A 15134-nucleotide genomic window follows, 5' to 3' on the forward strand; every position below is an offset into this window, starting at 1 on the left:
AAAAAGGACCATATCTTAGATATGTAATAAATTTAATATTTTTGGAAGATTCGCGAACGATGTAAAACAGTATTCTTAATCAAAATATTGTTGAGACATCTTATTATTTCATAAGATCCTTAAAAACTAATAATACATTTTATAAATGTATTTACTCTTGATTATATTTTCTAATTGTATTTTCTCTTTATTTAAGAAAGATAACATATTTTGTAAATGCTGTCGTCTGTCAATGAACAACGCCAACTTTAATATGTCAACAGTCAAAATCATTTCATAAAAAAATCTCTATAGTTATAAGACGGTATAGGAAATTGTAAATTACGGTACCGGCTAAAAGATTGTAAAATAAAATGTGAAATATGTGAGAAAGAGTTTTATATTATATATTTAAAAAAGAAGAAAATTGTTTTCAAGTGTTACAGTAATAATAGTTCGTTCTATATTTCTAGAGAAAACATATATATCAACATACTTTTCTCTGGCAATCGCCTGTTTACGTATCATTAAATTAATTACTAAATAGTCAATAATTAAGTCAATGAACATTCAACTATATTATTACTAAAAGTAGAGGTCTCAGTTGTTTTTGACAGTCACTATTATAGTAACAAAGCAAAAAGAAGAGCAAAATAATGGATGTTAAAAAAGAAAAGCTAGAAGACAAAAAGTTTATAAAAGATGATCATATCTTAACGGTGCTTTTAATAACCCTTGCGATACCAATATCAATGTCAATGTGGATAATGAATATAATATATTCAAAATTATTGTTAAATACTGAAGGATTAGATGGTAAATATATTTTTTTATTGTTATAATTATTAATTTAAGTGCTTATATCTCTGTTATTATTTCTAGATCCAGTCATAATATCACCTGGAAGATGGTTGGCAGCCTGTCTGATACCAGTACCATTTGCATTATTTGGTTACAAAAGAAAGAGTTTAAATATAAGCGGAGCATTACTTGGATTTATAGTGGCATTCGTATTAACACTCTCAAACTTTTGTTTTTTGATCGATATGATGGTGTTTTTCTTATCATCCTCAAAGGCAACACATTTCAGACCTCAATTAAAAAAAAAGTTTGAAGCGGACTTCAAAGAAGGTTATATATTTTTTGATGTTCTTATATAACTTTTTAATAATATATTGAAATAAAATAATAGTAATGTAATATTTATACATTTAGGTGGTCAAAGAAATTGGATTCAAGTTCTTTGCAATGGAGGGATGGCAACTCAACTTGCTTTATTGTACTTATTAGATGTTGGTGCATCGGAGAAGCCGATTGATTTTGTCAAAGATTACAGATCCTCATGGTTGAGCATAGGTGTACTTGGCAAGTATAATGACAATTCCTTGTATTGGTTTCAAAACAAAAAGTATTTGGCTTATTAAAATATTTTATAGAGCAATCCATTCATTTGTACAAAGGCATATGTTTTCAAAATGTTCTTTCACAAATTAAAGTAAATTATGTATAAGATTTTATTTATTTTTAAATTATTTCTAGGTGTTTTTGCATGCACCAATGGCGATACCTGGGCATCAGAATTGGGCACAGTCTTAAGTAATGCAGATCCTATACTTATCACCACTTGGAAGAGAGTACCAAAAGGAACAAATGGGGGCATTAGTCTTATAGGAACTGTTGTCAGCACAGTTGGGGGTCTCGTAATAGGATTATCTCATTATTTAACCATACTATATTTTGCTGATAGATCTTTACTTATGTACGCACCACCTCAGTGGCCGATTATATTTTATGGAGCATTCGCGGGATTCTTAGGTAGTCTTATAGATTCTATTCTTGGTGCAACTTTACAATATTCAGGTTTGTATAATATAAAAAGAGTTGATTATTATTTGTTACATAAGCATTTTAAAGTCTCTTCACATTATATATTAAAATTTCAGGATTAGACAAGGATGGAAAGATTGTTTCTCACTCAAGCTTAACAGTGAAACATATCAGCGGAAAAAATATTTTGGATAATCATAGTGTCAACCTGTTGTCCACAATTATAATGGGATTACTTATGCCTTCTATCGTCAAACTTCTATAGATAGATGGGAAAATAAATCTTTATATATATTGTTATTTGGGAATGAAACTTTCATGCCTATTTAGATTTTAAAAAAAATCTTACTTTATTGAAGTACTGAATTAAACAATACTCGCATAATAATATTTTTATGTATTTTTACACAAATTAACAAGAAATAAAAACTATTCAAGTACTTAAATATGAGTTGCATTATTATTTCTTTATTACGTAACCTTGTAAAATTCTGTCTGCAGAGATAGGTGAAGACCTTTATTGATAGTGTTTGTCATATATAAATATTACAACTACTGTAATGTTATAAATCAAAGTTCATTATTTAAAACTATGTGTTCTTATTCATGTAATCGCAAATTATGTTTTAGGTTTATTTGCTATTAAAATCTAAGTATTACAACAAAAAAGTGGTAAGCGTTATTTAAATTTTGTGTTTTTTCAGTTACAATTAATATCATTTGATATTTGATTAAGTTATTTAATTTAATAATGCGTACAATATTTCTTTCATGTATAAGAGACAAAATGGGTCAGCCTTATAACATTAAGATATTACAATTTGTATATAATAAAGAAGTGATATATGTTTTATGTTTAATTTTAAGTTAAAGTAAAATATTTATTATTATTAGTTCTTAAGCAATAGCCACCAATGAGCAGATAAATTATTTTAAATATTATGGTTTAATTTAGTATTTCCATTTCATTTTGTTCTATGTACAGTTAGTGACAGGCGATGTCAATACCTCCAAATCAATCAAAAAGTTGTCACTTTGACATTAGTAGATTAGTTATGTCGCTTTTCTTTGTTTATGTATGAATTCAATAATAATTGTTATGTGTGAGTCATTTCCAGTTTGAATAATGGTTAAAAGATTTAACAAAAAAAGATTTAATGTATGAATTACAATAAACCATTTAAACGTAAAATTAATTTCTTATTGTCTTTATTAAAATAGTTTGTGAAAGTGTGTGATGTTTTTAATGTAAATCATGTCAATGTCGATAGAAGAGAGTTCGATGATAAATGCTGATATAGAAAATGATGTCACCAGCAGTCACAGGAATTTAGTTGAAACCGAGAGAGGTAGTAACAATATAAATGCCTTTTTCAGATTACTAGTTCCCGTTCAAAAATATTATAACATTACTTATATGAGGTCCTTACTACTACAAAACCCTTAAATTATCATATACTCTACTTTTCAGTTATTTTTTAAAAATAGAGATAAATCATCTAAAATATATTAAAATTACAGTTTATGGTTCATACCTTATTTAGACATGTGCTATATATGTATGTTTATGAATCCATTTATTTTAAGTTGAGGAGACAACAGGATGGATCAAGTGCAGGACTGTGTTGGGGATCATGGGATTACTAGGGTTTGCAAATGTTTATGCAATGCGTGTGAATCTATCAGTGGCAATAGTGGCCATGATAAACTCCACAGAGCCATTGCCTTCCAATGACACCACATTGGATGTTTGTCCGACAAGCTTACCCAGTAATAATACTATTCCACCTGTAAGATTTTTTCCTTATAAAAAAAAAATATTAATTAATTCTGGACCATAACTTTCTATGTCCTTAACTCTAACCTCTTTAAATTAGTATGTTATGTGCTTTTTTTACAACAACAATTACAATTGTACTTAATCATAACAATAGAAGTATTTAATGGTCCTAAATTTCTAGTTACATTTGTATATTTATTAAAATGTGTTATATTTAATTTAAATGATTACATGTTCTAGAAACAAGGGGAATTCAACTGGACGGCAGAACAACAAAGTATAATACTTGGATCATTTTTCTATGGCTATGTTTTAACACAGGTATGTCTTGATTAGGGTGTGTCTGTTGATATGGACCTCATAAATCATATTAAAGAGACTTAAACCATTTGTAGATTCCGGGAGGACGCATTGCCGAGATGTTTGGGGGAAAATTAGTATATGGAATTGGAGTTTTGTTAACAGCTGTATTTACAATACTCAGTCCAATAGCTGCGTATATAGATTTTAAGTTTTTTATAGTAGTGCGAGTCTTAGAAGGCCTGGGTGAGGGTGTGACATACCCGGCCATGCATGCTATGTTATCAAGATGGATTCCACCATTAGAGAGATCAAAGTTTGCCGCCTATGTTTATGCTGGTAATTATCAATTGTATTTTATTATTTAATTAACATTAATTTATTTAATGAATTGTTAATAAAAAAATGTTCATTATTAATATTTTGCATAAATCACAGTATATACAACAATAAAATATTTTTTTTTATTTCTGTAACAGAGTATACAGTCTAAAATTAATCAACATGTCTTTAAAGTAAAATATCTTTTCAGGTTCTAACATTGGTACAGTGATATCACTGCCAATATCTGGTTGGCTGTGTACTTTAGACTTTGCTGGTGGTTGGCCATTGTGCTTCTACATATTTGGAGGTCTGGGAATCATATGGTTTATTGCCTGGATGTTCCTTATATATGATACACCTCAAAAGCATCCGAGAATATGTCCGAAAGAGGTGGAATTTATCACAGAAAGTATCGGTGTTCAGGTATTTATTTTATTTCGTATATATTTTTCTTGTAACATTTAAATTTATTTGCGGTATTATCAATTACGTTATTATAATTTATGATGCAAACTAATCATGTTACGGAGTTATTGTTTTTGTTTACAAGCAAGTAATATCCTTATCTATTATATAACCCTAATTTATGATGAAATCTATTAACTTAAATAACATGTTTGCACATATAGATTCATATTTTATATATAAACAAAAACAGCATTTACGATTTGTAATATTAAAGTTAGTGAAATTCCGATCATTTTTATAGTAAGATGTTATAAAAAAATATTTGCTGCCCTTAAATTTATAGAAAAATAATACATGATAGATTAATATTGTAATGTCAGTGGTAATTATCCATATTAACTTGTCTGTTCGATAAAATAACACTCAATAAGATGTTTTTATCTAGTTTTATAACAATAGTTTATATTAACAAATTAACCTACTTGCATTTTAATGGGATTAAAGTATAGTACATTCGACAACATAGAATAGCATTAATTATATATTAATATATATATATATTTTCGACCTTACAATATAAAATCAATTGTATGTTATTATATTTGGTTTAAAAGATAACATTAAAATGTATGATAGTTTTTTTATATGTACATTAACTTTACGTAATTATTTACGATTGATAATATGTTATGTAGTTAATATTAAATTGCAAGTTTTATCACAAACATAGCTGTGACTCACGACACTTGGGAAATGATTAAGGTCACACGAACATTCATTTGTATTGGTTTTTAGGACGCAGATATTTAGATTTCCCTTGTTTTATTAATCAAAATTCGTATTATAACTATCATATATATGTATATGTATTTTTTCTTTACATTAACTATTTTATTACAACAGTTTTGTTCTAACCCAGATTTCTAAATGACGAAAAGAAAGTGTTTTAAAACAGTGATTATTAGAATAGTAAAATAAACTTCGTAGTCTACGAAACTAAATACAATACACAAAAAGGACATTCGACTATACATTTCTTTTTAAACAAAAATTGAAAAAAAAAATCTGGTTGTCAATTTCAAAGACAAATTGTTTTGATGTTTTTGTATACCATAAATCGTAATTCAGGAGGAGCATAGACAATCGATTCCTTGGTGCAAGTTTTTAACGTGTCTGCCGCTGTGGGCTATATTGATAGCACAGTGTGGACAATCATGGCTCTTCTACACTCAGCTGACAGAACTGCCAACTTACATGAACAATATACTACACTTTGACATCGTATCTGTGAGTTATTAAACGATTTATTGATTTGTTTATTTTGTATACATATTAATTGATAAAAAAGTTAAATATTTGAATGTGTTGTATAGTTTTTATACGCTACTGAATACAATTGAAGCTGGCTGTTAATATTGCATTTGATTAAAAAAAATGTTAATACCGTTAATAACTCATTTAGATATACATGAATACAATTATTTATTTAATTAATTTAATGAATGAATAGAATTAATTACATTTTTTTTTATTATATTTTTCAGAACGCACGTCTTCTGGCGTTGCCATATTTATCGTCATGGGTGGCTGGTATAGGTATCAGTATATTTGCGGACTGGTTGCTAGCAAAGGGCTGGATATCGAGACTGAACAGTATGAAGCTCTGGAACACTGTCGGTTAGTTTGTTTTAATATTATCCTTTTTTATTTAAATCCATATTCATATCAAATAGATTTATATAGAATTAATTATGTATCTGTAATCTCTGTCACTTCTTTGATGAAAAATTTCTTAAAACAAAAAGTCAATGATTATTCTCTATTTTTTCTCAAAAAATGTTATAGTTTCATTGAAAAGAATATTTTGTTCGTAACATATGTTGTGATATGTTTCAGGCTCGTTCATCCCAGCCCTGGGCTTGCTGGGTATCGCGTGGGCTGGCTGCGATCGTTTGTCTGTTATGTTGTTACTAACAATAACATCCGCCTTCGGTGGAGCCGTATACGCTGGTGAGAAAAAATATATATACTGTTATCTATGAATGCTATGAAACTATATATTGTATGCTTTCGAAAACATAGCAGTAAATATCTTGTATAAACCATAGACAAGGTGCCATACTTCTAAATTTGTGACACCAGAGGGAGCTATAATCACGTTACCGCAAATATAGCTGTCATGCGCCATTGCAGTTCTGGTCAACAACAAAATCCTTGTACCATCGCCGTGTTTTCCTCATCATATAATACCTGTTTTGTTGTAGTTCGAACAGTGATATTAATGGCAGCATGCAGGATGTTTTACTAATAATTTTCAGTTTCTTACGTAATATTAATTTTATCCGAATATTGTGGATACATTTACGTTCTTTAACTTACGTCTTATGGGAAAAGTTTACTGTTCAGATGAAATGGTTATTAAATGTTTGATATTTATTGAATTCATGAACATTTTGTAATAAAATATATATGTATATATAAATTTTATTTTTCCCATAATTTTAAATGGAAATGAAAACGATTACAGTAAATGAATGTCAAACACTATCTAAATCGGTTTAGCCGTTCTCGAAGTATAAATAGTGACATTAAACCATTATATAGATATATAGCGTATTAATTACAATGATAGAATAATGGTAATATTTAGGAAACTACGCATTATTTATTTCATCAAAAGTAAAAAAGCAAAAAAGCAAAAAGCAAATCTCTTTGATACTTGTTAGAGGTATGAAAAGTTACCAAAAATGTTACCATAGAAAACTTAATAAATAATACACTAATATTAAAATTTTATTTTATAATACTTTGGCTATTTGCAGAAACATATACACTGCCGGCCAAAAGTTTGAGACCACAAGTTAAAATGTTATTCCTTTATAAAATGTGTTATAAATACATAGTATGATAAACAATTAAGTTAACACCTGCGTATACAATGGACTTTAACTACTTTTCGAAGCCATCATTTCTATTTATTTTTATGTTATCATCGTACAAAGGTCTTTTGTCTAGAAACATCAATGGGCGCCGCGTGCGGACCGCGCGCTGAAGTCATTGTAATATTATTATTGCTGAATATTATTCATTATTTGGGCTTTGTTTTGTGTAAATAGAGTTTTAGGAAATTTAAACTTCCCTAAAACACTGTGAACACCTGAGTTTCCATGGAGTAAATATTTCTCAATCTTGGTTAGTCTGAGCTCGTATTTCTTACAGTGAAGACATCTCATTATGGGAAAAGTACGCCAAATTAGCGGTGAAACTCGTGCTGTCATCGTTGCCTTACACAACGAAGGCAAATCTGAACGTGCGATTGCTACCCAGCTCAAGTTGTCGAAGACTTGTGTTCATAACACAATAACCCAATACAAGGAGACTGGCAGTAATCAAGACAGATCGCGTTCGGGAAGGCCGAGAGCTACAACTTCTAGCGAGGATAAGTTCATCGTGGTAATAAGCAAGCGAAATAGACGCCTGACAGCACCAGAAATCCGCGCTGAAGTGAACAAATCCCGGTCTACACCTGTGTCATTGACCACAGTGAAAGGAAGACTAAGAGACGCTAATTTATTTGGTCGCGTAGCCGTCCGAAAACCTCTCTTAAAGACACAAAACAAAAAGAAGAGAATGCAGTGGGCCCTTACCCATCGAAACTGGAGTGAAGAAGACTTCAAAAGAGTTCTATGGACAGATGAGTCCAAATTTGAAGTGCTTGGGAGTAAAAGACGTGTTTTTGTTCGGCGGAGTGCCAAGGAAAAGATGATGCCAGACTGTATCCTGCCCACAGTGAAGCATGGCGGTGGTTCCATTATGGTTTGGGGTTGTTTCTCGAGCCGTGGAACTGGAGATTTGGTACGAGTCGAAAGAATTATGAAAAAAGAGCAGTACAAACAAATATTGGAGTGTAATGCTGTACCATCGGGACTTCGGCTAGTTGGAGATGGCTTTATTTTCCAACAAGACAACGACCCTAAACACAGCTCCAAATTGTGCCGGGGTTATTTAGATAAAAAAGAAGCAGAAGGAGTGTTAAAAAACATGGTGTGGCCCCCTCAGAGCCCCGACCTTAACCCTATAGAACTTTTGTGGGAAGAGCTGGACAGAAACGTGCGCAGTTGTTGTCCCAGCTCACAAGAGGATTTGTGGAGAGTTTTGCAAGAAAGCTGGAACAATATTTCACAAGAAACAATCGACAAATTGATTGCCCGCATGCCAAGACTTGTCAACAAAGTGATTCAATGCAAGGGAGGGTTTTTTGATGAAAAATCTGTTTAGCTTGTCAACATATATTTTAAGTTAAATTGTCGAAGTGTTTAATATTTTTTGTTTATATTTCATCGCATTTGCCATACCTAATAAATATTTCAACAAATCCTTTCATGTTCAGCTTTTTATTTTGGGTTTTACATCAATTTCCAACTTTTATGTAGGTGGTCTCAAACTTTTGGCCGGCAGTGTATATGGACAAATTAAAACCTTTCCTAATTTCAATTCAGGTCAGAGTAGCCAGTTATTTTATTTTATTATCTGTTACATCAGGTAATCAGATGAACCACATCGACCTGTCTCCTCAGTTCGCTGGGACCATGTACGGTATCACAAACGCAGCCAGCAACATTTGCGGGTTCATGGCGCCCTACGTTATAGGACTCATAATTAGTGACACACAGGTATACACACAACTCTTTTAATATGTAATGTATATGGTACATGTATTTATTTATTTGAGAAAAATAATGACTTCGCTCTGATGCCATCCTCCCCTTCAACGACGTCCTAAGCCGAAGTCGGGCGTCTTAGAGGCACCCTTGGGACGGGCGTAAACATCCGTCGGGCCCTTCGGGCTCGAATTAAACGGGTTGATCCTGTCGGACTACCCACCCCTCCCGGTGATGCTGTAAAAGCCAATAGGGCTTACAGCAATAGACAATACGAAACTAAAAAAAAATGAATTCACATTAATCTGCCAATGGGTAGAATGACAGTGAAGTACAATCCAGTAGTTACTAAGTAAGAGATACAATTTTATACAATTTTAAAAACCTCCTACACATTAATTGTCCTATAACAATACTGGCAACATTTAGCAGAGAAATTTCGAGAAAGATCTGGATACTGTTACACTGCTGGATTGATATCAATCATACATAGCCAAGATCCGAAACTAGTTTTACACGAAACAAGTTACTAAATGAAATAAAACCCATCAAAATTGGTTCACCCATTTCAGAGCTATGATGCAACAGATGGATACACAATCATATGTAATGTCTAAAATTTAAATCCATATATATATAGAAAGTTACATATAAAGCTAGTAGCATATTAAAATCTTAAATAACAATTTTGACAAAAATTTTAATTAAATTAAACTTGATTTAATTTGAAATATATATATGAGAGCAAAAGAAAATAATATACAACAATTACATTGTATGAGTATTTTTTAAATACCTTATATTTCAAAATGTACCTCCTTAATTGTTATTATTTTTTATTCCAGCAAACATTAGGACAATGGCGCGAGGTGTTCTACTTAGCGGCTGCCATTGATCTGGGAGCTAATCTGTTTTATTTGTTCTTTGCTAGTACTGAAGAACAGGTTATTGTGGCTTTATATAATTATTTATGTCTTTTTATGAAATTATTACTTATCTATACTAAAGTCATAACTATACAGTATACTATATGTGAGACATTACATGTAAATACTTAGACCATGTTAGGAATCATGTACAAAGTATTTAAATACATATATTTGGACGGAGCTGTGAATAACACTAATGAGAAATTTATTTATATAAACCTTATATTTTTGGTAAATATTAAATATTAAAATGATGAGATATATATAGAAAAGATTATGAGATATATATAAGATGATTATAAAAATTTACTTGCACTCAAAGCATTTGTTGATGGAGTTTATCATTTTATCTAATATGAACGATAGTCTGGTTATTCAAAAACACAGAACTCAACAAGGTACTAAGTAATTAATATATAATAATAATAATAATTTAAATTTTTATTTCAGGATTGGTCTAGACCGGCCATAGATGACCTGACAGTCTCTGCCCCCGTAGAAAGTCTGATGTATCCGGAGTCATAGGACAATATACAGCTAGGGACACACACCAGTGATATGAAAGACTTGTATAAAGGCTGTAGTGAAACTAAGCCTTTAATAATGTCTATATATTTTATATGGTTATAATTTCTATTACATTATTCCATCTCATATAACATTTAAAATTGTGGATGATGTACATTTTAATATGAGGTTAGTAATATTTGATTAGAGATAATTATTTTTGTATGTAAAACAAATCTTTTTAGTATGAAATATGTATTTATATTCTCCACAATTTTGATAGCTCTATGTATATATTTTATATTTATAATAATTTAGAGAAAATTCTTAAATAATAAAATGTCAATAAAAATAAAAACGAGTGGCTTGCGTTAATATTTAAATATCGATAATATTGAACGAGGAGGCTACAACACAAGTATTAAAAAAAATACGTACAAAATATTATTATACCTCTAAATTATTATAAGATAATTTTATTATTATTATTTTATAAGAATTTTACCACCCAAAATCTGGAAAATTACCTTTTTCATATTAATTCTAATAGCGGTGCTTATAGACTAGTGCAGCCAAATCATAATCCCGCCAAAGATATAAAAAGCTTTGTCTTAGTTTACAAATGAATACAGGATTTTATCTATTTAATCGATTTCATCGATAAAAATCAGCGCTGAATCAAAGACAATGTATTTTTTTATTTTATGTGCAGTAATAAAATGATTGTCACTGGAATAAAAACAACAGATTGTTCATCGAAGTTTATTATTGTCATAAAATAAAAAAAGAAATAAAAATAATTGGCGGCAAATCTTTAAATGTCAAGTTCGTATGTAATTAGCACAATTTTTTTTATTTTTAATTTAAGTAAACAATGTTTTTAAGTTATTTACATTTCCAATATTTTGAAGCTGTGCTCTTGTGCTGTGTTATTGTTGTATGATTAAAATATTGAATAGTATTAAATATGCGGGACATTTTGAAAAAATAATAAGCATATCTTCTGTATCCAAAACAAACAAAAAATATATAATTTTAATTTAATAAAATATACTTATGTGTACTTATTTAACGTCACGGTTTCATGACAAATATTTTTAACTTTCATCCGTAGCACTACTTATTTTTTATTCCTTGTAACATTAGTAATTTTTGTTTTTTTTTTCAAACTTTTTCTTATAATCGTCTACATAACTGATTCTTCTATTAGCCAATTTTCTCTATATTATGTACATATATAGTTAATCAAACATTTGCACGTAATCTTGTAAGGTGTTGGTCCAAGGCTCACAGATAGTATACATCCATTCCTTAATTATTAACAATCGCAAACAGTATTCATATGCTACGGCTTGGTTTTAATAATTTTATTTTAATTTTTATTAGATGAATTATTCAAATTATACTTAAGCGTCATATAATTTGCATTTATAAGTGAACGAATTTATCTGTTGTTACGAACGACAATAAAATAAAAATAATTTGTATCCACGAATCTCCGTAATGTCAGTGTTTAAGGAAATACAACTGTCAATGATTGTTTAATGACAGTGTGCCTCGACGGAAAAAAATAATGTAAATGCTGAAAAACAATTTTGATATATGTATAATTAGGCATGTATTTTTTTAAAGGTTATTCGGAATAAATCGTACGAAATTATATTTTTTTTATTTTTCGTATCAATACATACTTTAAAAGACTTGTGTGTTTTAATTTTAACCGATGGCATATAATTGCATGTTAGTTTTTGTTACTAACGTCGCTGGAGCGAGGAAATTATAGGTTATGGGTGAGGTATAAGGGTTTGAATGATTTTTGGCGGCAAAATTGACACTATCTCCGTCATCGCCCGTGGCTTCGCTTATTACGGAGTGCGAACGACCGTCGAAATTCCAATATTTGTTTTTGAAGTGTTATTTTTTACAGACGCATCGATCATATAACGAGCCGAGCTATAATCACGACGGCTTTTGATTTTAAAGTGATCACGTACAATGACAGGTGCAGCATTCTTCAAAAAAATTGAGCTATTAGATGTGTGATTCATAAAGTGATTTCGTTGTATAAGGACACGAAATACATATGTATACATGTGCTTCGAAAACTTATTTTCAGAGTGTTACATTGTTTAGGATAACATATTAAAATGAGAATCAAGCTGTCTGTGTTTTATTAGACAACGAAAAATTATGTAAAGATTAAGTTTAAAATGGGGTCAACTGAGTTTATATATTTGACATTTTATTACGACAGATACATAAATAATTATTAAAATATGTAAAACCCTCAACGTATTTATTGCCATGTTAATAATTGTGTTAGTACACGTGAGGCATTTAACCAAGTAATGGTAGGGCAAAAATGTCTTACGAGTTCTGGAAATGAGCTTTTGCATTGCTGGACCCATATTAAAAAACATAGCTAACTGTTAAGAAGTAGTGCAAGTAACCTGGCTTTAGAATGAAAAAAACCGTATAGTAATCGGTAGATTCCTTTGAGAGCTACAATGCAGCAGACAGACACATACAAATACATAGACATCAACGTAAAAAACAAACCTCTTTAGCGTCGCAGGTTAAAAATTTGGTTGCTGTATCAAAGTGATATAACTAAAATTTTTTTTTATGGGAACATGTCCGTTTATTTCACTGTATATGTCAAATATATTGTAATTTGTATATACCAAGTGGCCCAATTGGTCTAGCATTAAGTATAACCGATAGTAACAAGTTTAATATAGGGCTTGATCAGTTTGAAGAACAGTTGAATCAATTCTCATAACTATAGTTATAATTGATGAATAATATTTTTTAGAATTAATAACTAAATTATCTTTCATCTGGTGCTCCGTGCACGTGGCTACAGTTGGCCGACCAAAAAGTTCCAAGTTATTTCTTTTTCATTTAGCTTTCATTTTGCGTTAGGTATTAATAAAAAACAAACTTTATTACAATTTTTTTTATTAGTAGTGTTTTATATAAATGAATGGTTTTCTTGAGTAATATCTGATCATACAAATTTTTCACTTTTATGCGTCGCGTCGTCCATAAAACCTTCTGGATGGTACGCAGAGTCCAGGTACCTACACTTCGGCACTATACATACGAAGCCTTTCCCTTTTCTTATTAAATACTGTCACCGCTCCGTATGGTAGTGTGGCGATGCCTCCTTGGAATTATATAGATAACATTTTATTGCATACATATTATGGGTTTTACTGATGATTCTTCTAGAATTATGATTTTTGTTATAGAAAATAATTAGTTTCGTATATCGAACGTAATAAATACTGATAACTTATTATAAATTATCACATTTTTTTTATTCTGATACATTTATTCAGCAAATTTTCAGAGTATCAACGTTTTACTATCGACATGTTTACATCGTATACTTCGTTATCGTGTGTATTTTTTTATGAATAAAAAAACTGAATCTGCCCTTATTTAGTTTAAAAGTCGCGGTAATTAAGATGAAAATCGCGGTCTAGTGTCTACATATAATACCTTATTCAATATAATTATACAAATATAATGTCGAAAATTATTTTTATGTATATGTTATAATCTCTTAACTTTTCTTAACAAGCAGTATTTTTTTACCGATTAATTATTTTTATTCGCAAAGTAAATATGTATGAACATGGTCCAAGATCGCATCGTTGTTCTCTCTGACTAATTGGGCAATATAAAATATCATTTTATGCGATACATTAAAACTTTCAACTCGACGCTTTAAATCTTCGAGGTCGTAAAGGTGGTGAATAAAACTAACAAAGATTTTAATGAGAACCCCTTGCGTTTCCACAGCTAACAATGTATTCGCGTCAACAGCGCGTGTTGGCAAATATCTTGTTTGCATTGTCCTTTTGTTGGTGTACCTTCAACCCGTCAGTTTTACTGTAAAAATTAGAGTCTAAATTTGTATATAAATATTGTGAAAAAAAAATTTTACGAGCCGCCAAAGGCTACTAACAAAGCTTAACGACCAGACTGTTTATGACTTTAAAAATCTGTTCCTTTAAAAGTTGCGTACCCAACTCATTGTTACTATATATATATAGGTTGAACAAAAATAACGGGTATTTTCGGTCAAAAATCATTATGTTTGTTTTGTATGGAAACTACATTTACTGTCGGCAGTCCTTTATAACAGGACGGCTTACAAACATGACAAATATTATGTCATAACATAAGCCGTCCATTAGCTATAAACGTATATATAATGACATAATAAAGAACCAGAGAAAAAAACTTATCCACACGCTTAACAAAAGATTTGCGTATTCACACTTCATGCGAGTTTCTTGTTTCTCCTTCAAAAACCTAAAAGAATATTAAAATGTGACAGATTAATGTACGAAAATCTGTTAGCGTACCGTATTAAGGCTTCGATGCTAACTTGGGGTAAGGATACTG

At 30.3% G+C, this 15134-nt stretch overlaps 2 protein-coding genes across 3 annotated transcripts; both read left to right on the forward strand.

Annotated features, from left to right (window-relative positions):
* The first annotated feature begins 242 nt into the window (after positions 1 to 242).
* On the forward strand, positions 243 to 2252 carry LOC116770357 (transmembrane protein 19). Of its 2 annotated transcripts, none has more exons than XM_032661804.2 (6): positions 243 to 364; positions 572 to 795; positions 862 to 1110; positions 1195 to 1344; positions 1519 to 1839; positions 1923 to 2252. In XM_032661804.2, exons 2-6 carry the CDS (start codon positions 636 to 638, stop codon positions 2069 to 2071), a joined length of 1029 nt encoding a protein of 342 aa, XP_032517695.2. In that variant the 5' UTR covers positions 243 to 364; positions 572 to 635; the 3' UTR covers positions 2072 to 2252. The 2 variants fall into 2 exon arrangements, with proteins under 2 accessions (XP_032517695.2, XP_032517696.2); XM_032661805.2 differs by having other exon boundaries at positions 257 to 364; positions 575 to 795.
* Positions 2253 to 2870: 618 nt separating this feature from the next.
* Positions 2871 to 12375, forward strand: LOC116770088 (sialin). The gene is made up of 11 exons (XM_061527759.1): positions 2871 to 3155; positions 3394 to 3596; positions 3827 to 3907; positions 3982 to 4225; positions 4419 to 4633; positions 5747 to 5905; positions 6163 to 6295; positions 6515 to 6628; positions 9161 to 9291; positions 10125 to 10223; positions 10659 to 12375. Exons 1-11 carry the CDS (start codon positions 3062 to 3064, stop codon positions 10731 to 10733), a joined length of 1548 nt encoding a protein of 515 aa, XP_061383743.1. The 5' UTR covers positions 2871 to 3061; the 3' UTR covers positions 10734 to 12375.
* The last annotated feature ends 2759 nt before the right edge of the window (positions 12376 to 15134 follow it).

The sequence above is a fragment of the Danaus plexippus genome, assembly GCF_018135715.1.
Source record: "Danaus plexippus chromosome 13 unlocalized genomic scaffold, MEX_DaPlex mxdp_15, whole genome shotgun sequence".
NCBI classification, from domain to species: domain Eukaryota; kingdom Metazoa; phylum Arthropoda; class Insecta; order Lepidoptera; family Nymphalidae; genus Danaus; species Danaus plexippus.